This window comes from Coenobita brevimanus, chromosome 57 (assembly GCF_032717465.1).
Source record: "Coenobita brevimanus isolate Jiangsu-jjx chromosome 57, ASM3271746v2, whole genome shotgun sequence".
In the NCBI taxonomy this organism is placed as follows: Eukaryota; Metazoa; Arthropoda; class Malacostraca; order Decapoda; family Coenobitidae; genus Coenobita; species Coenobita brevimanus.
The window spans coordinates 60,254,621-60,279,209 of NC_137010.1; the positions used below are offsets into that span (position 1 = coordinate 60,254,621).

The following is a 24,589-nucleotide window of genomic DNA, read 5'->3' on the forward strand; positions in this document are numbered from 1 at the left end:
TATAGGAATGCAGTATACTCTCGACTTAAGTCATCCCTTTTACTGCATTGGTAAAGTCGTTCATTCTTTATAATTAATAGTTCACTGTTCCGCATAGCATACTATATGGTGCAGTTTATGGCTCTATAACACTTGTCATAATTTTTATTTCATTATTTCCTCATAGTGTGTTATTACTGGACTTGTGTATAAATAACCAAGTAATATCTACCGTATAATGAGTGTCGAATAGTGACACACACACACAAACACACACACACACACACACACACACACACACACACACACACACACACAACAGAACAATGGGGTGTATTATAATTATTCCATAAAATGAGCAACTGAGTGTATGTGAATGTGACTTAAGAGGGTACCCTCTTAAGTCACCTCTGGTATGGTCCACCATTTGATATTGGGCTGAGTTTAGTGTGTTGTCTAATGGACTAGGCAATTATGCCCAATTCATATTGCTGTATGAGAAGGTAAATATAGTGGCTTACGTAAACCATGTTGCAGAATGGAGCAGCCTAGACCCAAATATTCGACAGAGGGCACACATTCCTACGGGACATGCTGATCGGCCCGAGGTAATAGGCGCAAGGGCAGCCATTATCGGTATGAGGGATGCCGGCATGCCACTGAAAGCCATCGCCCGGGCAAGAGGTGTTACTATTATGACAGTGAAGTGGTGGATACGACGATGGGATGGAGAGGGTACGCTTGCTACTCGACCTAGAAGTGGACGGCCACGGATTCTGTCTCCAGCTGATGATCGGCGACTTTTACAAGCTGTGTTGGAGAGACCGCACACTTCAGCTGTTGACCATACACAAGACCTACAATTACGGTGTAACCCTGAAACCACGAGGCATCACATAAATGAGGCAGGACTAAAGTGTTCAGTCCCTGCTCAGAAGGAAAAATAAACTCATGCAAACAGGGAAATGAGGCTTGCCTTTGCTCGGCGATATACCCAGGATATCTTTGACTTACAGTTCTGGCAGACTGTAATTTGGACAGACGAGAAAAGTTTCTCAACAACTGCTGCTCGTCAGCATGTGTGTTGGCGTCCACCAAATACACGGTATGTGACACGAAACATCCAGGAAGTCCGCAGGAATGGACACAACAGCTTGTCGTTTCATGGCTGGATATGGTCTGGGGGTCTTGGGGATTTGACAAAGATAGACAGAAACTTGACTTCTCTAAAATATGTAGAAATACTGAATAGTATTCTGCCATCCATTCGTGAGAAAGCAATTCCAGCCCCTGACCCGATACGATTTGTTCATGATCGATCCCCTGTTCATATGAGTCGTGTAGTAAGGGATTGGTTCCGTGAACATCCGGAAATCGAGGTGATAGATTGGCAAGCAAAGGATGTGACATTAACGTTATAGAAAATGTGTGGGCCATGATGGTCAGGACATGGGATGTTCACGGTGAAACCGCGAGGCCATCGAAAACCATGCAATAGCTGAGTGGGAGAATATTAGACGCATCCCTAACTACACTCAGCGTCTAGTAGAGTCCGTTCCCGACAGAATGCAATCATCGCGGCAAATGGAAACTGGGGAAAATATTAGTTGTTTGGCCCACCTCTAAATGTCATAGTCGAATGCTCACAGATACTTATCCCATAATCGCAGTATTGTATAAAGGTATAAGTTACACATGGCATAATTGACATGATGGTATATTTATTATACTTATGAACATCTTTGGATGTTATTGTACTCTAATGCTGATTGTTATGTTTGTGTGTAACTATTATTACTTACAGTATGATTTAATATATTTTTTGTGAATGTAAAATAATATTCAATACTATTCAACTTATATGTATCCTTTAACACAGAGCAAAATGGAAACATACCTGTGTTTTTCTTTATATTTCCATATTCCCGTATCAAAACCATATTATTAACTCCTTGGCTCCTGGTGAAGTCACTATTCTTGCTGTTAACAGACGATTTTATCAACTCAGGAAAGGTCTATTGTACTGTATGGAGTTTATCAAGGCATATGTATGTAACCCATCACATTTGAAAAAGTTTATCATTAGCTGAATAAAAGCGTCAACCGGTGGCAGGAATAAGATGCAAATGAAACCCTCGGCCTCAAGGGTTAAATGAATGGGCTCGACACACTTAGATTGAACTTTGAATGAACCTCCCCCAAACGCAGCTTCACACCCCCACACCTGACGTCATTTACAGTGTTACCAGGACCGATATCATGTTGGTTGAAAGGTGTCTTGGCCGGGGGGGTCGTTTCTTTTATGAGTGACTGTACACTTGTGAGAATACTAAAAATCACTACTGTCCCGTAAAGTTCCAGGTTCAAAACAAAAGAGTTAGGTAAAATTACAAGTTAAAGTTTAATGCTCAAACTAACAATAAAACATTCAGGACTCATAAGGATAATGTAATGGCAAAAACAGGTTAAATATATGGTTAACTGCAATAGCCTCTATTAACACGAAATTAGCAAGAGTAAATTTATCTAAGTCAGCCCTGATAAAATGAGAATACACTGGATAATGCTCAGTTAATGCAAGATAAATTATTACAAATACAAACTATTATTAAGAATTGGCTGACATGAAACTTTACATTAATCACAAAAACCCTACCAGGCCTAAGAATTAATACCTTATGCTACACAGTACAAGAAAAAATGCAATAACACTTATACTCAAATTACACAGCTGCTAGATGGCTGGAGACTTCCTGAGCACTCACAATAATAACTGTGCAGGGGAGGACAGAGATGTGAACAAAATGAGGAGTAGATCTAAGTGGCAATAATGCAGAGACTGAGCTCATTATATAAGGGCCGGCAGAGCTTGATACAACTTGTAAGAAGGACGCGCAAATGAAGCCATAGGGGACAAAGAGTTGACAATCCTGCTCTGAACAACAGAAAGAACGACTTACTCTACTATAAGGGGAGAAGGGGGGAGTGAGGTAGAACACGCTCGTGATCAAACATTCAGCATACTATACGTTAGAATTACACAAAGGATGATGAAATCATAGGCTATGTAACACCTCCCCACAAAGAAAAAGAAATTTATAAAGGAAATTTCTTATTACTCTAAAACAATCTGTCTAAAGTCTAGATAAGCAATCTGCAATAACATTTTCTTTCCCCTTGACATGTTGTATGTCTAATGAATACTGAAGAAGTAGACTCCATCTTGTCAATCTCTGATTTTTATCTCTAAACATACTAAGGAATTTCAGTGGGTTATGATCGGTATAAATGACTATGGGGTCAAAACCAGAACACAAATAAAATGAAAAATGCTGTAAACCCAAAATCAAGGCCAAAAGCTCTTTCTCAATAGTTGGGTAGATCTTTTGAGGTGGAGTGAACTTCTTACTGTAATAAGATACAGGGTGTTCAATACCCTGATCTTCATCTTGCAGCAAAACAGCCCCAGCTCCTGTATCACTTGCGTTAACAGCCATGTTAAAAGACTTAGCAAAATTTGGAGTAGCGAGCACTGGCTGACTTAATAGGATAGCTTTAAGTTTGTTGAAAGAGGATTCACAGTTATCGGTCCAGACAAATTTAACTCCCTTTTTCAGTAGGTCTGTAAGTGGTGATACAAGAATTGAAAAGTTAAGAACAAATCTCCTGTAATAACCTACCATTCCCAAAAATCTTTGTAGCTCTTTCCTACTTTTAGGTCTGGGAAGATCACTTATAACCTGAACCTTAGCTCCTGGTGGTGCAACATATCCATCACCAATTACGTACCCAAGGTACTGAACTTTAGCTTGACCAAACTCATACTTTGATAAATTAGCTACAAGATTAGCCTGAACCAAACGCTCAAGAAATTTACTGACATGGCATAGGTGATCTTTCCAGTTGTCACTGAAGATCAATACATCATCAATATAAACAACACACCCCGCCAAACCCTCTGTTACAACATTCATGAGCTTCTGAAATGTGGCTGGTGCATTCTTCACACCACATGGCACCACAGAACATGCAAAAGTCTTTCCTAGTGTTACAAAACATGAGATCTCCCTAGCACGTTCAGTCATAGGTACTTGCCAGTATCCCTTTAACAAATCAAACTTACTTATGTACCTAGCCTTTCCGATCTTGTCTATGCAATCTTCCACGCGAGGGAGAGGGTAAGTGTCTGTTTTGGTTATCTGATTAACACGTCTGTAGTTAATGTAAAGCCGCTGTGACCCACCTGGCTTAGGGACTAGAGTGACAGGAGAACTCCACTCGCTCTGACAGGGCTCAATCATCTTGTGGTCCAACAGGTAGCCAAGCTCCTTCTGGATGAGAGGAACTTTCACTGGGTTCACACGGTAAGGAGGCAGTTTAATTGGCTTTGCGTCTCCAACATCAACATCATGCATCAACACAGTGGTTCTTCCTGGAGTGGCACGGAACAGTTGCAGATACTCCTGCAGTAATGCCGAAAACTCCTGCCTTTCCTCGGGAGCTAGATGAGAAAGCTTAGTCTGGAGATCATTCATGATATTAGGATTCTTCCCCAAACTATCACTCAGGCTCATGCTGCATGGGAGAACTTCACTTGCAGACTCGGGTGGAACAGATACAGTGCAGACTTGGTTATTTTCGTCTCGCCTGTGATATAATTTAGCATGCTGATGTGACAAAGTTGCTTGTTCTTTCTACGATCTGGTGTGGCGATGACATACGTGACATCACTGAGTTTCTTCTCCACGAAATAAGAACCACTAAACTTGGCTTGAAGAGGTTGCCCATGCACCGGTAGCAGAATCAAAACCTGATCTCCTGGCTGAAAGTGGCGTAACCTGGACTTCTTATCATACCAAGTCTTCATCTTCTCCTGAGCAGCTCCTAAATTCTCTCTCGCCAGCTGTAAAGCAGTGGACAGCCGTTCTTTGAACTTCATCACATACTGCAGCAGGTTGACGTCATCTTCCTCCGACAGCCAGCATTCCTTGAATAGCTTAAGGGGTCCTCTTACTTCATGGCCAAACAGTAGTTCAAAAGGTGAGAAGCCCAGTGATTCATTTGGAGATTCTCTTGCGGCAAACACAACGAATGGAAGACCTTTATCCCAGTCTTTCTGATGTTCCAAACAGTATTTCTTGAGCATCGATTTGAGTGTTTGATGATCTCTCTCCAACGCTCCTTGAGTCTGGGGATGGTAAGCTGAAGACGCGATCTGGGTGATGCCCAACTCTTTCAGAGACTGCTTGAAAACATTTGACATGAAATTACTTCCCCGGTCTGACTGTACCTCCTTGGGCAAACTAAACTTTGTGAAGAACCCTAGCATTTCCTTAACCACGTTCTTTGCTGAGATATTTCTAAGTGGAATGGCTTCAAGATAACGAGTAGCCATATCAATCAGGGTCAACACATAAGAAAATCCTGAAGAAGTCTTAGGAAGAGGGCCCACAATATCCACCAACACACGGGTGAAAGACGCCTCAAAAGGAGGAATGGGAACTAGAGGTGCAACCTTTTCGGTCTGATTACACTTCCCCACAACTTGACAGGTGTGACAAGACTTACAATACCAGGAAACATCCCTGAAGATACCTGGCCAGTAGAAGTGTTTCAAAATGCGTGCCACAGTCTTCCTCACTCCAAGGTGTCCTGCCAAACTGGAATCATGAGCCACTCTAATGATATCCTGCCTACAAACACGAGGGATGACAACTTGATGTACAACCTCCCACTCACAGTTGGCTGATGCTGTTGGGGGTCTCCACTTCCTCATAAGTACTCCTGACTTTATATAATAACAAGTAGAAGCACCAGCTGACTCTCCCTCACTGCAAGCAGAGTTAGCTAGACCTTTCAACTCAGGGTCAGCAACCTGCAACTCCACCAACTCTTGACAAGACAAATTATCAACACTACGGGGTACTGCCTCATCTGGTAAGTGGTCCAAATTAGCAAGAAAAGTGTCAGCTATGATAACATCATCGTCATCATTATCCTCTAAGTCACCAGTAACTCTAGACTTAGCCCTAGTGACAGCACATGCAGGGAACACATCAGGGACATCACAACCCTGGGCCGCAGCCACTGGCTCACTAGAAAACTGAGGAGCTGGACACACTTGACTTCCACCAATATCATTTCCAAGTAAGAAAGTTACACCTGACATTAGGAGTGTCTCAACCAACCCAACCATAACGGAACCATTAACAAAACCAGACTCTAAATTCACTCTGCAGAGGGACAGAGAAGTAATTATTCCCTACACCTTGTAAGATTACAGTTTCATCAGAGGAATTAACATTAGAGCCTAGAACACTGGTCAGCATAAGGGATTGGCAAGCACCTGTATCACGATATATTTTAACTGATTTCCTGTCATTACTGTCCAGAGGACTGACAAAACCATCAGACAGGAAATTAGCACATGAACTCTTGAGAGTGTCACCCATGTTACTGCTCAAAAGAGGAGCTCCATCATGAGAATTTAATTTACCCCTCAAAGCAGGTTCAGTTAACTCAGTTAAAGAATTCTGGGAACTCTCAAGGGTGGACACTAGACCAATTGACTGAATATTTAAAGACTCCTTTTTGTTCACATCACGCTGTCTCCTGAAACATTTCTCCGTAGTATGACCAAGCTTACTACAATAAGTACATTTACTTTTCTGAAACCTAGAGGTGAAGCTGGTATTTACTTCCTGAGAAACATCATCTTTATTCTCTTTCCTGTTACCTGTACTCTGAGTAGAGGTAACGTACTTACTCTCAGCTTTCCCTTTTTCTTTAGAATATCTCTTGTGAGTGAGAACATATTCATCAGCTAAAACTGCAGCATCAGACAAATTATCTATTCTTTTCTCATCAAGATATTGGCTTACATCTTTATAAATACACCTTTTGAAGTCCTCCAGCAAAATCAACTGCTTAAATTTACCAAAATCAGAATCCACATTCTTAGAATTTAACCACTGCTCTAACAGATCTTCTTTGATTTTTGCATACTCAGCATGGGATTGCTTATCTTGCTTATAAGTTGTCCTAAATTTTACTCTATAGGCTTCAGGAACAAGCTCATAGGCCTTAAGAATCAAGCTCTTAACTACATCATAATTATCAGATTGATCCTGAGGCAAAGATGCATAAGTAACTTGAGCTTTACTGGTGAGAACAGTTTGAAGGAGTACTGGCCAATACTCTTTGGGCCAATTAAAACCTGTAGCTACCCTCTTAAACAACTGAAAATACTTAGTTAAATCAGATTCATTAAAAGGAGGGACAAGTTTAACATTTTTAGCCACATCAAAATCATCAGAGTTAGATGATCCAGTTCCACCTTGTTTCATGCGATACTCATGGTCTGCCTGAATCCTAGCAATTTCAACTTGTGCCTTGGCCTCCTTAGCTTTTGCCTGAAATTCAGCCTCCTTAGCACGAGCCTCCTGCAGGGCTAGCTGTAACTTAGCTAATTCAATCTGCGTTTGCTCATTTGGAGGAGTTACATTAAACAAGCTTTCATTAACCATGTCAACAATTTGATCTTTAGAATGGTGAGAGCAAACAGCAATTCCCAACTGTTGAGCAACAAGCTTAAGTTCATTCTTTGTTCTGTTTTCTACATCACACACTGTTTGCACATTTGACAAAAAATCTTTGGCTTCATCAAGCGTAGTAATAGTAGACATTATGAATAAATCACAGTCACAAAATATCAAGCAATATCCTTATGATAATATCCTGAATATCCTGGCGAGGTCGCCAAATTTATGTTACGGAACAGAGAAAGATAATGTACACTTTAAGTGAGAATACTAAAAATCACTACTGTCCCGTAAAGTTCCAGGTTCAAAACAAAAGAGTTAGGTAAAATTACAAGTTAAAGTTTAATGCTCAAACTAACAATAAAACATTCAGGACTCATAAGGATAATGTAATGGCAAAAACAGGTTAAATATATGGTTAACTGCAATAGCCTCTATTAACACGAAATTAGCAAGAGTAAATTTATCTAAGTCAGCCCTGATAAAATGAGAATACACTGGATAATGCTCAGTTAATGCAAGATAAATTATTACAAATACAAACTATTATTAACAATTGGCTGACATGAAACTTTACATTAATCACAAAAACCCTACTAGGCCTAAGAATTAACACCTTATGCTACACAGTACATGAAAAAATGCAATAACACTTATACTCAAATTACACAGCTGCTAGATGGCTGGAGACTTCCTGAGCACTCACAATAATAACTGTGCAGGGGAGGACAGAGATGTGAACAAAATGAGTAGATCTAAGTGGCAATAATGCAGAGACTGAGCTCATTTTATAGGGGCCGGCAGAGCTTGATACAACTTGTAAGAAGGACGCGCAAATGAAGCCATAGGGGACAAAGAATTGACAATCCTGCTCTGAACAACAGAAAGAACGACTTACTCTACTATAAGGGGAGAAGGGGGGAGTGAGGTAGAACACGCTCGTGATCAAACATGCAGCATACTGTATGTTAGAATTACACAAAGGATGATGAAATCATAGGCTATGTAACAATATATATATATATATATATATATATATATATATATATATATATATATATGGAGCCTCTGTGGTACAGTGGTAGAGTGTGCGTCTAACACGCTGGTGAACGCGGGTTCGCCTCCTACAAGAGTTGTAAAAACTTTGGGAAGCGTTCACCAAGCCACTTGCTACTTTGGTGGACACAAGGGGTGCTGTGGTTGGACCAGTGTCGCATACTAGTATGCTTGCACCCAATCGGCTTAGGCGGGCCGATTACACTTGGTTCACAGACTACACACACATCCAAAGCCACTACAGTCACACTCACATGCACTTCTCACCCTACATACCAGACAGCCTAAGCCACTGGGTAGAGATACATTGGCTGTATCGTCCCTGCTTCGGTAGGGATAGGCCGGTCCTGCAGTGGACCTCAAAGGCTGATGATGATGATATATATATATATATATATATATATATATATATATATATATATATATATATATATATATATATTGCCAGACGCCTCAATCCCGTTTGGGGTGGCCACAAACAAATCGCCTCCAAGTCGCCCTGTCCCCCGCCATTTCACTGCCTTGCTCCCAACTCACACCCCCTCTCTCATATACCTCTCCACCCCATCCCTCCATCTCATCCTCGGCCTCCCCCTCCCTCTTATATATATATATATATATATATATATATATATATATATATATATATATATATATATATATAATCATCAACCATAACTAGTGCACTGCTGAACAAAGGCCTCCCCCAACCTTCTCCACGAATTCCTTGACTGTGCCAATCTTTGCCATGTTTTCCCTGCAAATTTCTCTATCTCATCTCTCCTTCTCCTGTCTGGCCTTTTTCTGCTACGCTTACAATTTCTTATGTCCAGTCAGTCAGCCTCTTGCTCCATTGGTTATCCCTTATTCTTGCTATATGGCCTGCCCACCTCTATTTCTGTTCTTTTATAACTTCTACTGTATAATATCTTTGACTTTAGTCTGCTCTCTCACCCAAGTTGATCTTTGCCTGTCTCTTAAAGCTATTCCCAACACTGACCTTTCCATTGCTCTCTGAGAACGGATTAATTTATTTTCCATTGATTTTTCAGTTTCTAGGTCTTACAACCATACGTCATAGCTGGAATTATACATTCGTTATATACTTTTCTTTCATACAAACTGGCAAGCTACTTTTCATAAAGTCTCTATGTTTACCGAAAGTTTTCCATCCAATTGTAATACTGTAATGCTAGGTGCAACTAGGCTCGATTTCTCGTTCCTATTTCACCTAATGTGGAGCGGGGTCCTCTTTCGAGACCGGAGCTAGTGCAATAAAGAGAGGCAGGACACAAAAACTCTAGGCAACAACCTTTACACGTATATTACCACAAGACACAGGACAAATCAGCAGATATTACAGCACAGTATATAGCAATATAAAACCTTATCTAGGATATGAGTATCTCGCAGGATACTTGCTTCTCTGATACTAATGACAACACATACAATCCTAATGTATCAGGAGTGCAGTAAATATAGGCGCTCGCGCGGGGGCGCGGGAGGGGGTTGAGTCTCACTAGGAGGAGATAGGGGAGGTGCGGGGAGTGACTTGTGACGGCTAGGGGAAAGTTATGGTAATACTCTAAGGCGGCAGATATTAGCCGTGAAGTTTACATGGTTCCCGCTAGCCAAAATACTTTGGTAATTGATTTTATCCTTGATTTACACTTACTTGAGATATGGGAGTGAGAGCGGGTGGTAAACAAGATTTATTGGTAGCATGGGAGAGGGAGAGAATACTATTAATACTTCCTTTCGCAATATTCCTTCACAGTAATGGGGGTATGTCTTTATAGGCACAGGCTTATTTATTGTATAACAGAGATGTCACTCACACGTATAGTCAATCAGATCTTGTTCCACAGCGTGGGGGAAGGAGAGAATACTATTAATACTTCCGTTCACAATATTCCTTCACAGTAATGGGGGTATGTTTTTATAGGCACAGGCTTATTAATTGTATAACAGAGATGTCACTCACACATATAATCAATCAGATCTTGTTCCACACTCTCGTCCTTTAACTTCTCACTGTGATCTTATTTACCCCGATATTCACTATATGAAATCACTGCACAATACTTACATTAGGGGAAATCACACTTAACCTAAATCACTCATGTTACAATATCACACGTATTCATCAGGGGGATAGGCAGGAACATGTCATCAGTGATCCTGCTGGGCTAGGGGCACTGTCAATGCCAGGCGTGCCGAGAGGGCACGGGATAACTCGTAAGGGCATCCTCTCGTGTCCTGGACTCCCCGTGGCTTCCGGACTTGGCTCCGGCGTGTGGCTCTCGGGACTGGGGCCGAATAGCTCCAGGAACCTTTGTGATAGGTCCCGGCGTCGTGGGGGCGTAGAGAGATCACGCCCGGGTGTCCTGGGGAGAACCGAGAGAGACTGTGGGCTGGGGTCTCCAGCGTCTAGGGGCGCCGACAGGGGAGGGCTGCGGCAGCGACTTCCACTGGGGTCCGTCAGGTGCGTCTGCTCTAGAGCCAGGCGTAGGGAACAGAGACCAGGGGAGGCTGGGAGGCCTGTCTGGGTCACTCTGGGACAGGAAGCCTGGGCTCCAGTCTCCTGCTGTGGGGACGTCTCCCTACTCTGCACGCCCTCGGAGCGACCGTAGATCGTCTCACGAGGGAGGGAGCGACAATAGGTCGTCTCTACCACGACACTCTCGGAGCGACCATAGATCGTCTCACGAGGATGGGAGCGACCATAGATCGTCTCTACCGGAGCACCTTGGGAGCGACCATAGATCATCTCTACCGGAGCACCTTGGGAGCGACCATAGATCGTCTCTACCGGAACACCTTGGGAGCGACCATAGATCGTCTCTACCGGAACACCTTGGGAGCGACCATAGACCGTCTCTACCGGAACACCTTGGGAGCGACCATAGATCGTCTCTACCGGAACACCTTGGGAGCGACCATAGATCGTCTCTACCGGAACACCTTGGGAGCGACCATAGATCGTCTCTACCGGAACACCTTGGGAGCGACCATAGATCGTCTCTACCGGAACACCTTGGGAGCGACCATTGATCGTCTCTACCAGAACACCTTGGGAGCGACCATAGATCGTCTCTACCGGAACACCTTGGGAGCGACCATAGATCGTCTCCACCGGAACACCTTGGGAGCAACCATAGATCATCTCTACCGGAACACCTTGGGAGCGACCATAGATCGTCTATACCAGAGGGGCGCCATCTGGAGTATGTTTTCTAACTCCATCCCTAGCTGGCTCAGCACTACCACTACGCGAAGGTAGTGTCCTTCTCCCACGGTGGCGGCGGCGTGGTGGCTGCATGTCACAGGGGCGCACGGCCCGGGCTGACATGTGTCGCTGTTGCCCGGAGTGTTTGTGGCTGGTGGCGGCCACCCAGTGGGGTCCGTGTGGGGGTGTCGGCGTATCTGTGGGCACACTACGCTGTTCTTGGCTTGCCCTGTCGTCGGGGGTACTATGGTATTCTTCGGGGGCACTATTTTTCAAGCCACGCATTTTAAATACGTCTTTTTATTTCGCTATCATGATCTTTCGTTAAGTTTAGTATTTGTCCCAAGTAGTTGTACTCCTCAACTTCTTCAAGAATTTCGTCGCTTATTCTGATGACGCTTTTTGGTGTTTGTGGATTAAACATTACTTTAGTTTTACTCCGGTTCATCTTCAGTCCTACTTTCAGACTTTCTCTATTCAGGTCATTTAACATTTCTTGCAATGCCTCCGCTGTTTCTGAGATTAGGACAATGTCATCTGCAAATCTTAATGGTTTAGCTTTTCTTCATCTAATGTATGTTCACTCCTTTGTTTTCCCAGTCTAGCTTTCTGAAAATACTTTCTAGGCATGCTGTAAACAATTTTGATGAAATTGTATCTCCCTGTCGCACCCCCTTCTCAATCTTAATTTTTTCCGAGTCCTTATGTAATTTAACTGTAACAGTTCCCTCTTTATATATGTTTTCGAGCAGTTTTACAATGTTCTCATTCATTCCTTGTTCTCGCAATGAATTTATAATTGCTATGTGCTCCACTGAATCAAAAGCCTTTTCGTAATCAACAAAACCTAAGCACAGTGGTTTACTATATTCTGTAGTTTTCTCAGTTAGCTGATTCATTGTGTGTAGATGATCAGTGGTCGAATATCCGCTTCGGAATCCTTCCTGTTCACGAGGTTGGTTTTCCTCTAAAATTGTTATTCTGTTCGTAAGGACTTTAGTGAAGAGTCTGTAAATGACTGATAATAAGCTAATGGGTCGATAGTTACTAATATCTTTTGAGTCACCTTTTTTGTATAGTAAAATAACTATTGCATTACACCATGTTTTGGTAGTGATCATAGAATGGTGGGTTGCACAGCTAGATTCAATTTCAGACGTGAAAGAAAGAAGATGATTAAAGATAAAATGATATGCCCAACAATAGTAAACGAAAACAAAGCAGCCTTTCAGTTGGAAATAAGGAACAGATTTCAGGCTCTAAGTAATGCTGAATGTGACATTGATAAACTGAATGACACTGACAAAAGTGCTAAGAGAATCAGCGAAGGCAGTAGGAAAACGTAATACAACAAAAGCCAAGAAATATTCAGAAAAGACACTCGAGCTTATGAAAAAACGAAAGGAAATGAAAGTAAAAACAAAGAAAGACGAAATAGAACGAGCGCAATTAAATAAGCTTATCAACAAAAGACAAAGAAAAGAAAGAAGAAAGAGAAACATGGATCGGATCAAAGAAACCATCAAAAATGGAAAAAGTCTGAAACAGGTCCGAAGTAAAATGACACTAGGAAAGCAACAAATGAGATCACTGAAAGAAAAAAAAAGGTGAAATCATTAAATGCAGAGATAAGATTATGAGGAGAGTTGAAGAATATTACAAAGAACTGTATGCATCAAAAACAGTTGTACCAATACCTAACTTTTCAGCAGATACAAGTGAAATACATGAGGTAACACCAGATGAAGTAAGAATTTGTCCTAAAAATATGAAAAGACGGAAGGCTCCGGGAGAAGATGGAATAGTAACTGATTTACTGTTGGCTGCAGTAGAAGTACAAAATACGCTTGCTCACTTATTTACCCACTGTATAAAACAGAAGAAAATTCCCAAAAATTCCTTCCCCCCCAAAATATATATATATATATATATATATATATATATGGAGCCTTTGTCGTACAGTGGTAAAGTGTGCGTTTTCGTACACTGAAGAACGAGGGTTCGCGCCCCGCCAAGGTAATAAACTTTGGGAGCGTTCTTCAGGCCACGTACTGCATTGGCGGACATAAAGGGTGCTGTGGTTGAACCAGTGTCGCGTACTATAAAGTATGCTTGCACCCAGTCGGCTTGCGCGGGCCAATTACACTTGGTTCACAGACTACACACACATCCAAAGCCACTCCAACACTACAATTACACTTACAAGCACTTCTCACCCTACATGCAATCTCTACTAGACAGCCTAAGACACTTGGTAGATACATTGGCTGTATCGTCCCCACTTCGATCGGGATAGGCCGGTCCTGCAGTGGACACACAAACGGCTGAGATGATATACATACTGTATATATATATATATATATATATATATATATATATATATATATATATATATATATATATATATATATGGATGGTATAATGAGATAGCTAAAAACACGATTATAGTGTAAAAAGGAATAGCGATGATAATGAATGGTGAGGGATGGAGCATCTCGAGCCTAATGTAAGCGGATGATACAGGGCTGCTTGTAAATAGCGGACAAGAGTTTAGTAAACTGATGTGGGGTTTTATGGATGTCTGTGAGTGCCATGCCTTGAATTTAAATGTGGATAAGATTAAAGTGATGGTTGTTAAAAAGGTGACTGTGATGTTCTGGTGAATGGACAGCCTTAGTTTGGTGGAAAAGTTTGAATACGTGGACCTAGTAATAGAAATGAGTGATAAATGTGCAAAAGAAGTGGAAAGTAGGGCACCAAAGGGAAGGAGAGAGGCTGGCGTTATAAAGGCCTTGGTATAAGAGAGAGAGAGAGAGAGAGAGTCTGAGTGTGGCGGCTGCAAAAGATTTGCATGGGGTTTCAGTGTATACCCAAATATATGGCATTGAGGCTATGGTGTAGCATGATACTGAAAAGTCAAGAGTACGAGCAATGGAAATGGAAATGTTGAGGAGTGAGTGTGGATTGCTGAGAGTGGATTGCATAAGGTATGACGTGATTCGTGAAAGATAAGGAGTAAAGGGGTCTGTGGACATCAGAGTTATAGAGTGTGCTTAGATGACATGGGCATGTGGCAAGAATGGTTATGAATAGTGGTGAAAAAGGAGTATTCAAGCAAATCTGAATGTGGGAGGGACGTGACAGGCCTAGAAGATGGTGGATAGACATGGTACATGAATGTGTAACGAAGGGAGGTACTGTATAGGAACAAACGAGGCTAGGGAACTGACAGGCAGTCGACTGATCGAATGAATTTGTGTAAAGGAGTATATGACTTGGACCCAGCACTCCCTTTTAACTTGACAGTCGTCGGGCTGACACTGTCTGACAAATAGGCGTGAAGCTACGTGTCTTATGTTATTCAATCTATTAGGTGCAGCCAGGATTCCGGAGGCTTGAATAGAGATTAAACGGGAGTGTGGCTCATTCACTTTTCCTGGCTCTCTGGACCCTATGGTATTTCTTCCAACCTTGAGTTGGGAAAAGATGTTTGGATGATGATTTTATTTTTTTTTAGACCATCAAACACTGTATATAAGTTATAAATAACCCCATGTAGTGTAAGCGTTTATGAATGCCAATTGTAATACCTAGCCAAAAATTCAAAGCGTTTCCCTGAAGCTGAATAAATTGGGAGTAGAAAAAAAAAAAAAACGCATCAACATAAAGAGATAAAAAAATAAATAAGGAATGACTCCAGATGAAAATCAGTGCAGCAGCTCAGACGTGAACCCCTTAGTGTTTTTTTTCAGTATATATGTTCTTGCTGTCTCCAGACGTTTCGTTTTGAAGAAGTTAAGGAAAGCATATCAGGCCCTTCCGTTCCGATTTTTCTTTTTTCTAAGCTGAACAACTACTGTACGTCTGGTTGAAGCAAGAACAAAATTAATGGTATTGCCATAATTTAGTCGATAATTAAATAATAATCAAGAGATCATTTTTTTTTTTTTTTTTTTTTTGCCAGAATTACTCTGTCTATTGAAAGTATCCCACATCTTTTCAGTCACAGTCATTATGTGATTTATTTACGTACCATACCAGTGAATAGCATAGATCAGTCTCCTGGCCCCGTAATCTCGTCAGGTAAACACTCCCTTTCACCTCTTCTTTAGCGATTCATTTTTAGATATGCTGGATAATTCCTTTCGTACGTTATTTATGCAGAGTATGGCAGCACTAGAATGAAATACATAACACAGATTAGGGCATTATGGTGTAATAAGCAAAATAATCGCTTAGGAAAAGGTATCAGGGACCTTCCTTAACCGACGAAACTACGGGCCCTGATATAAACAGAGATTATCGTCCTTCTGCATCTTATTTCCCTCACCTCAGCGGCATAATGAGACAAGTTAGCACGTGTAAGTTCATCCACGACCACACCCCTATAATTCATCCCTCTATCCACCTATTTCCTCCATGGACTTACTTTCACCATAAGAACCTATATCCCTCCATGGACCCATTTCCCCCTATTAGACCTATTTTCCTCATTGATATAAAACTCCCCCTAAAACTATATTCCATCACAGATATGTATCTCTTAGGGACTTTTTTACCACATGGACCTATTTTTCCCATGAATCTTTTTTTCCCCTTGTACTTTTTAATCCATAGACCCATTTTCCACCAAGGACAATTTCTCCTCGTGGGGAAACAAACTTCACATGGACCTATTTTTTTCCCATGGACCTATTTCCCCCATGGACTATACACATTTAGCCAATACTTCCCCGTAGGCCCATTTCCCCATAACTGTATTCACCCATGGACCTATTCGTCTACATACACCCACCCACTGACCCACATACCTACCCACTCGCTGGGTGTATACTCTGTCTCAGCAGTAGCATGACGACTTGGCAACCCCCCTCCCCCCTCGCTCTGTCTCTGTCTCTGTCTCTCTCACTCTCACACACACACACACACACACACACACACACAGGCGCAGCAGATTTAATACTACAGAAAGGTCAGAGGTCAAATTCATAGGGTAAGGTCAGCTCAAACAATTTTTACCCGATTTGGACAGGAAATGGTGGAATGGTTGAGGGTCAAGCAAGGATGAGGTGACTAGATTTTTAAAACAATCAAAGGTCACTATCGCAATGGTATCATGACATATTTGTTTTGATGTTCGAGCGCTTCAGTATCCAAAAAACAGGGCGTGAGTGTTGCTGTCTAGTGTGTGTGTGTGTGTGTGTGTGTGTGTGTGTGTGTGTGTGTGTGTGTGTGTGTGTGTGTGTGTGTGTGTGTGTGTGTGTCTGTGTGTGTTTTCTTTTACATTAACGTTAGTTTCTCATAATTCGTGTCCCTTACAAATCCAGCCCTATGTTTTTTACATGTTTAGCCATGAAAATGAACGATTTGCATTTAGCGACTGCTTTCATAGGAGGAGGAGGAGGAGGAGGAGAAGGAGGAAGAGGAAGAGGAAGAGGAGGGAGAGGAAGAACAAGACGAAGAAGAAGAAGTAGAAGAAGAAGAAGAAAAAGAAAAAGAAGAAGAAGAAGAAGAAGACGAAGAAGAAGAAGTAGAAGAAGAAGAAGAAGAAGTAGAAGAAGAAGACGAAGAAGACGAAGACGAAGAAGAAGAAGTAGAAGAAGAAGAAGAAGTAGAAGAAGAAGAAGAAGAAGACGAAGACGAAGAAGAAGAAGTAGAAGAAGAAGAAGAAGAAGAAGAGAAGGAGGAGGATAAAAAGATGAAGAATAGAAGAAGAAGAAGAAGAAGAAGAGGAGGGGGAGGAGGAGGAGGAGCAGGAGCAGGAGAAGAAGAAGAAGAAGAGGAGGAGGAGGAGGAGAAGAAGAAGAAGAAGAAGAAGAGGAGGAGGAGGAGGAGGAGGAGGAGGAGAAGAAGAAGAAGAAGAAGAAGAAGAGGAGGAGGAGGAGGAGGAGGAGAAAAGAATAGGAAAAAAAGAATAAAGAGGAGAAGTAAAGAAGAAGAAGAAGAAGGATGAAGAAGAAGACAAAGAAGAAGAAGACGAAGAAGAAGAAAAGGAGGAGGAAAAAAAAATGAAGAACAGAAGAAGAAGAAGAAAAGGAGGAGGAGGAGGAGGAGGAGAAGAAGAAGAGGAGGAGGAGGAGGGGGGAGGAGGAGGAGGAGGAGAAAAGAATAAGAATAAAACGAATAAGAAGAGGAGAAGAAGAAAAGAAGAAGAAGAAGAAGAAGAAGAGGAGGAGGAGGAGCAGGAGGAGGAGGAGGAGGAGGAAGAAGAAGAGGAGAGGGAGGAAAAGAATAAGAAGAAGAAGGACGAGGAGGAGGAGGAGGAGGAAGAGAATACTAAAACTCTGTGGTGTTACCAGCTCACGAAATATTTTGAAACTTAGCTGTATTTTGACAGAATTTTAACGACCCTAATCTTACCACCCTACTCCCTATATCCCGTTCTCTTTACCTCCTTGCATCAAGTCATTCTCCGTTCACCAACATATCACACTGTAACCACATTTTCTTTCAGCATTTATCACTTTGCTCTTAGGTATGCTTACTTTCAGACGTCGCTGCTTAAATTTACAATACTTTAAACCAATTTGCAATGGAAGGCAGTCCACAGTCAAGTTTCCGATCTAGTGTTTCATTCCATAAAAGTTCAAACTTTATCATTCTTATACTTTGCTTCTAGTTATACGTTCTACATTCTGAAAATCTCACATTATTTATAAAGCACAACTTTCATGTATTTCCTCTAACCAATTCACCCTGCTATAGGTAACTTAAAATCAATTTTCTGAAAGCATGCCTCCCTAATATTCAGCATTATTAATAGAAACATCTAACAGTAGCCTACTAACCCTTTGAATCCAAAGACGTATTTTGGCAACGCCGAAGGAGTAGCTATTGTAATCGAGTTTTCAGTGAGGTATTTACTCGAAGGTATGTATGTTTGTTTACGAAATATTTAATCAATGCTTGGCCCGATTTGGATCTACCAATATGCATCTGAGTTAGCAATATATTTCATTTTTAGTGCCTAACGTGACTTGGGTCTCTTGAAAGCCTGGTCCGACTTGGGGAAAAAAAAAAAATTGACATATATTGTAAGTGGTGATGGGAAAAAGTGATGCGATTCTGATGCGGATCGAAAAAAGGTCAAGGTTAGAGGTCGGGGTCAAAGTTCGGGGAGTGGCGTCGTCGTGCTGTCTGCGTACCCTCTCGTTAATTTTGTCCTTGATGCTACCCAAAAATTATATTCACCTATTGAGAAACTTTAGGAACAGGAGATAGCAACAGCCTTCAGTAACCCGTTCACTAACAGACGTCTGTCCTTACTTGGGTAAAATCATTTTACGCTAACTAGAAAGAAAAAACTAAGAGAAGTGAAAAGAGTTAAAAGTCTCCCTTTGCATCCGATCAGAAGCCAGATTAGCAACCAAATTGACAACCAAATTTCACATCACTTAGGTTATTTTTAAGGAAGAATAAGAGAGGTGGGAAGATCCTACATTCCTTGTCCTTCCTGCAGAACATATCTTGGTTAATAGAGGAATATTACGAAGTGTCTTAGAGTTCTCTTTGCAAGATGGACGTGATAAGAAGACTCTAGAATGTGCGGATCTCTTGTTCGTCCTAGAAAAAAAAAAAAAAAATCTCAGTTACGAGAGAAATGAGACTACGTTTGTTAATGAATCTGGGGCCTGACGAGAAGAACATAAAATATAATACCTTACATCTCTCTCTCTCTCTCTCTCTCTCTCTCTCTCTCTCTCTCCATATAGGCTGGGAAAAACGTCTGCAAGTGTACATGGAGCAGAATGGACGTCCCACTAGAGATATACTATTATGCATCCTTTCCCATGTATTTCCAGACATTGACTCACTCTGTATCAATAAATGTAGAATCACATGACCAGAATTCTTAACTTACTTGCTTCCATGGGACGGGAAACTGAGTGGGGTTGGAGAGTTTTTTGTCTTCCATTGTTACTGTCTTCCTGTGGGGGAGAAATGAAGCTGGTCATCTTTGTGAACAGTCTCGGGTTCCTATAACTCAATCTCACCTCAGTAAAGGTGTGACATCATTTGCAATAAAGGTAAATTGTTCCGACCATTGTACTAGCACTCTGAAACTCCTGTGACTCACTCTCGAATAAAATGGTCTGGTGTTTGTTGTAGCTGTTGTCGTTGAGTAACCCCGGTCTGTGTAGCCAGGCAAACCCATCAACCCAAGCAAGCTGCCGCCACCAGAAACCATCCTCTGCAGTGAACCGATGTTCTCTTGCGGTGGACAGCACCTCGATGCAGGGATACAATGGTATGCTCCACATCACCCCTTTATCTGGTTAAATGGTTACCACCCAGCGTTGAAAATGTTTTTCATGGGTTACAGGAATCCATTAGGCTTGTCACTCAATGTTGAGCAACTTGACGTGGGAAAAAAGTAAAAAAAATGATAGGAAAGATGGGAGAAATAAGAGAAAAGGATGGCAAGCACAGGAAAAAAAAAATGATAAAGGCGAAGGAAGAAGTAGTCAGCACTACATCAAGTGAGTGGATGATGGTCGGCACCACCCACCACCTGTTATCTGTAGTAATATAGCATAGTTATTCAGACTGTAGGAGTGTTAATGATATCCTTATCAACGCTCACGCTTATTACTCACTCTTAGATGAATAAAATCTTGTGCCATTAGCTGTAATAAAATAGTTGAGCTGTCCCTACGATATGAGGGTTAATGGTATCAGTATTAACACTCTCGGCCTCCGACTCATTCACAAGTAAACAACATCGTCTGATGCTGGCTACAATAAAATAACAAGAGTTACCCCGCCCATGAGGCTCACATTCTTATGGCTGACATGGCTGCATTAAATCGTCTGGCGACACCAGAAAACAGCTACTAGGGTTGTCCCGACCATGAATGGGTTAACCCCTTCACTACGATTACTTTTTTATTCATGCTCCCCGTCAGAAATTTTTACTGGACCTGGGACGCACTTTTCGAACTGGAAAGGTTGGCTAGACCTGTAAGGCAATGTTCTTCCACTATTAGAGAATGATGATGATAATTAGAGATCCTCAGTATGGAGAAACACAGGCACCCACTCTATCACCCTGGGTTAGCGCTGGGATGTCACACAGCGCACCTGCAACAAACCACTTTTCTTCTTCGTTCTCTCTCTCTCTCTCTCTCTCTCTCTCTCTCTAAGCCAGTGATTTTTCTGTCTATCTATCTATCTATTGCCAGACGCCCTAATCCCATACGGGGTGGCTACAAACAAATCGCCTCCACGTCCCTCTGTCCCCCATCATTTCACTGCCCTGCTCCCAGCTCACACCCCCCCCCCTCATATACCTCTCCCCTCCATCTCATCATTGGCCTCCCCCTCCCTCTCTCCCCCTCCACCTCACTCACATACACTCCTCGTCAGTCTCTCACTCTCCATCATCTCCACATGCGCAAACTACCTCATTTTGTTTCTCCTAACGCTTCCTATCACATCCACATCCACACCACAACGCTCCTTCACATCCTCATTTGTCAGTCTGTCTCTCCTTGTAACTCCACAGGCTCCCCTCAAATAACTCATTTCCACTGCTCTCACTCTTGACTTGTGTCCCTCCCATGATTTTCTCATGGGATAATAATAAGCATGAATATTTCGCCATATTGCCACACTAGACGGGAAATTATGTAACTCTTTCATGTAAAGCCTAGTTTTGTCACCACATTCAAACAAAAAGCGGTGCAAACCCGTCCCTGGCAGCCATTTTAGTGCTCACGTATAAACACTACAGGATATCTATGTCAGCAAAGCCGTCCCCGGCAGTCATTTTAATGCTGAAGTATAAACAATAGGATATCTAGTCAGAGATGTCACATCAAATATGGAGTAAATCGGGTGAAAATTGACGATTTTATGCCCATTTGAAATTTTTGGCCCGACCCACCTGACACTGACCATCCAACCGCGAACTGGGGGGTAACCCCTCTGATGTAATGAGGCGTGTTATAGGATGCAGATTTGAAAGATGCACCTTTAGGTTTTGGTTTCTTGTCGATATGACGAAACTGAAAGGAGTTATCGCGAAAACCCGTTTTTTTTTTTGTTTTTTGTTTTTTTTTGGGGGGGGGCCTACAGCCTGGGCTTTGGCTCAGTTTGGTCCAATATTTAATCAGGCGATCAGAAGGTCATAACCCATCATCCCTGTAATTTTAGTCAAAATCATGCTAGTAGTTTTCGCTTAAAGTTGTTTACAAACAGACAAACAAACAGACAAACCAGGTGAAAACAATACCCTTCCCTGCCCCGGAGTTGGACGAATCCCGGGATCGTGTCGGAATCCTTCCCTCTTGATAAACGCTCCTAACCTCAATTTGTGTTGGCTGTACATTTGTCTTTATTCATACGGCTACCACCTATCTCACAGTCTATTCAAATAGTAAAATGTCAAAATACGGAAATCAAAAACATTTGTGATAAGAATTGTTTATCGTTTAAAATACTGGATAGGGTCTTTTATAAATACGACTCAGTGTGACATGTAACTCTCATATTGTTCAGTCACAGCCAGTGGCGTATCCAGGATTTTTGCCAGGGGGGGGCAAACACTTGGAAAATTTCCCCCAAATATCTGTCACCACACTGGCGTGAGTGTCCCGAACACACACTTTCCCACATTCGTGATACTATCGCTGTTTTCTATTTTCCTTTGCGGTTCTCTCTCTCTCTCTCTCTCTCTCTCTCTCTCTCTCTCTCTCTCTCTCTCTCTCCACTTAACGCGTATGTATAAATTACTATTCACTGCCGCACCCACCCCCAGTCTGGTATTCTGTTTTGTACTACTGCTGTGGTGGTAGCCAAGAGAAATTCTGTTTTCCACTATTTATTGTTTTAGTTTGATTCTCATTGGCTCAGGCACCACGGGTGGTGCATACGTCAAGACTGACCTAAGTAAATACATCTGGTGGGATTAACCTCTCTTAATCCTTGACTCAGGTGACCACTCGATCTGCCCGGTTCAGCAGGGAATGATTGTCATAATACTTGAACTGTACTGTACTGTGTAGAAAGGATTTTTCCATTAAGTGAAAAAAACAAAAAAACGGCGTGAAGCTATTCATCCTGAAAATTTTCACATAGAAAAGTGGGGGGGACGGGGACAAAAGGTACTCAATCCCTGAGGCTCCCAAAAGTGGGGGGGACACGTCCCCCTGTCCCCCACCCAAACGAGGGCCCCTGGCACACATATTTATATCTGCTTACATTCTAAAATGTAGTCTGACGTGATGAAAATGGCTTCATGCAGTCTTCAAAAACTCTGCTTGTTTCAGTTATTTGTAACAATAACTGTGCAGTGTTTGCAACTGGCTACAGGGTGAGAGGATATGGCTGCAGGGTGAGGGGATGTGGCTGAGGGAACATGAAGGCTACTTTTACACCTCATCAGGAATCAAGTGCAAAGCATCATTAGAGCTCTAATATTAACCACATAATCTAAAGTGATAGGGGGAATTGTTAAGTTATACCTGGTCATTTTTTTCAGGGAAATATAGTATTTAGTCTAGTTCTCGGCTTCAAACGAAATTTCTGCTCCCAGATAAATATTTTTGGAAATAGATAATATTGTTTAATATATAAATGGTAAAATTAAGAAAACTGCATTGTCATACAAGAACTATGCCTAAAATCCCTTTCAGCATTTCCCCCAAATTTTCCCAAGGGGGGCCAAACTGCCCCCCCTGCCCTCACAGTGGCTACGTGTGTGGTCACAGCTATCTGTGAATACCCTTGAGTGTACATCGGCCTCTGGAGTCGAATTTCAAGCTTATACTAATATATATATACATATATATATATATATATATATATATATATATATATATATATATATACACACAGTATAGTGGCTTTGTTTTCAACCCAAAATATAAATATATGTTAATTTGTTATGTCGTTACGAATATCTCCAGGGGAAACATCTCATGTTAAAGTCCAGAGGGAATGAAAGCATTCAAACCTCTGTCCGAACCCTGCAAACTTCCATAACTTTCCTGACAACACTAACTCTACAGGTATCTACGTAATTTTTTAAATAAAATGTTAATATCTGCCCTCTATCCTTGCTATATTAACTCAAACACACCGTCTAACTCATACACTGCAGAGTTACACGTGATTCCCAACCTATCACCAAACCCTCCTCTGCCTCCAGTCCCCCGCCTCCCCCTCCTTCACACTCACAGTTACCAGACACATGAAGTCTGGCTACCGATTCACATTCACCCTCCTCACACCAGTGCTTCGAGAAGTGGGTAATGTGGAACTTTCCCTGAGTGTACATAACTCACTAATCTACCTCGCTCAATAACCTAGCTAGTAGCTGAAATGCGCGCTCCCGCTGCCAGGCCCCCCACCCCACTACGGAGCCACAGCCCCACCCCCATCCCAGGACACCACAGTGGGCCAGGCGAGTGCGAAGCCGGCTCAGCGCGAGACGGGCTCAGGTGTGCCCCGACCTTGTGTCCCTCTTCCCCTCAACCTGCCTAACCACGACGTCGCAGGGATGCGAGACTACTTCTCGGCCAGACCAGCCCTCATCAGGATCAGGGTGGGACTGCTCCAGATACAGTCCCAGGCAGCACCGCGGTAACGGCCACTGTATGTACTGGGGAAGGGACGGCCACTGTACACCCTTCTGCTGCAGCCACATCTGGAGCCTGTCTCAGTATGACAGCCACTGCACACACACCTACAAGCAAAGGCAGGAGGATTGGAACCACGACGACAGCCACCATACACATCAGGGAGGGAACGGCCACTGTATGTCCCTCATCCACCTCCTCCT

The 24,589-nt window shown here is 42.2% G+C and overlaps 1 protein-coding gene across 4 annotated transcripts in view; it reads right to left on the reverse strand.

Moving 5' to 3' along the window:
- LOC145402361 (facilitated trehalose transporter Tret1-like) overlaps window positions 1-24,589 on the reverse strand; it is a 132,914-nt gene that overhangs the window by 61,169 nt on the left and 47,156 nt on the right. For all 4 annotated transcript variants that reach the window (XM_080274513.1, XM_080274515.1, XM_080274512.1 and 1 more), the window contains exon 2: window positions 19,667-19,733. In XM_080274513.1, the coding sequence (XP_080130639.1) occupies window positions 19,667-19,720 (54 nt within the window). In that variant the 5' untranslated portion in view covers window positions 19,721-19,733. The remainder of the gene's footprint in view (window positions 1-19,666; window positions 19,734-24,589) is intronic.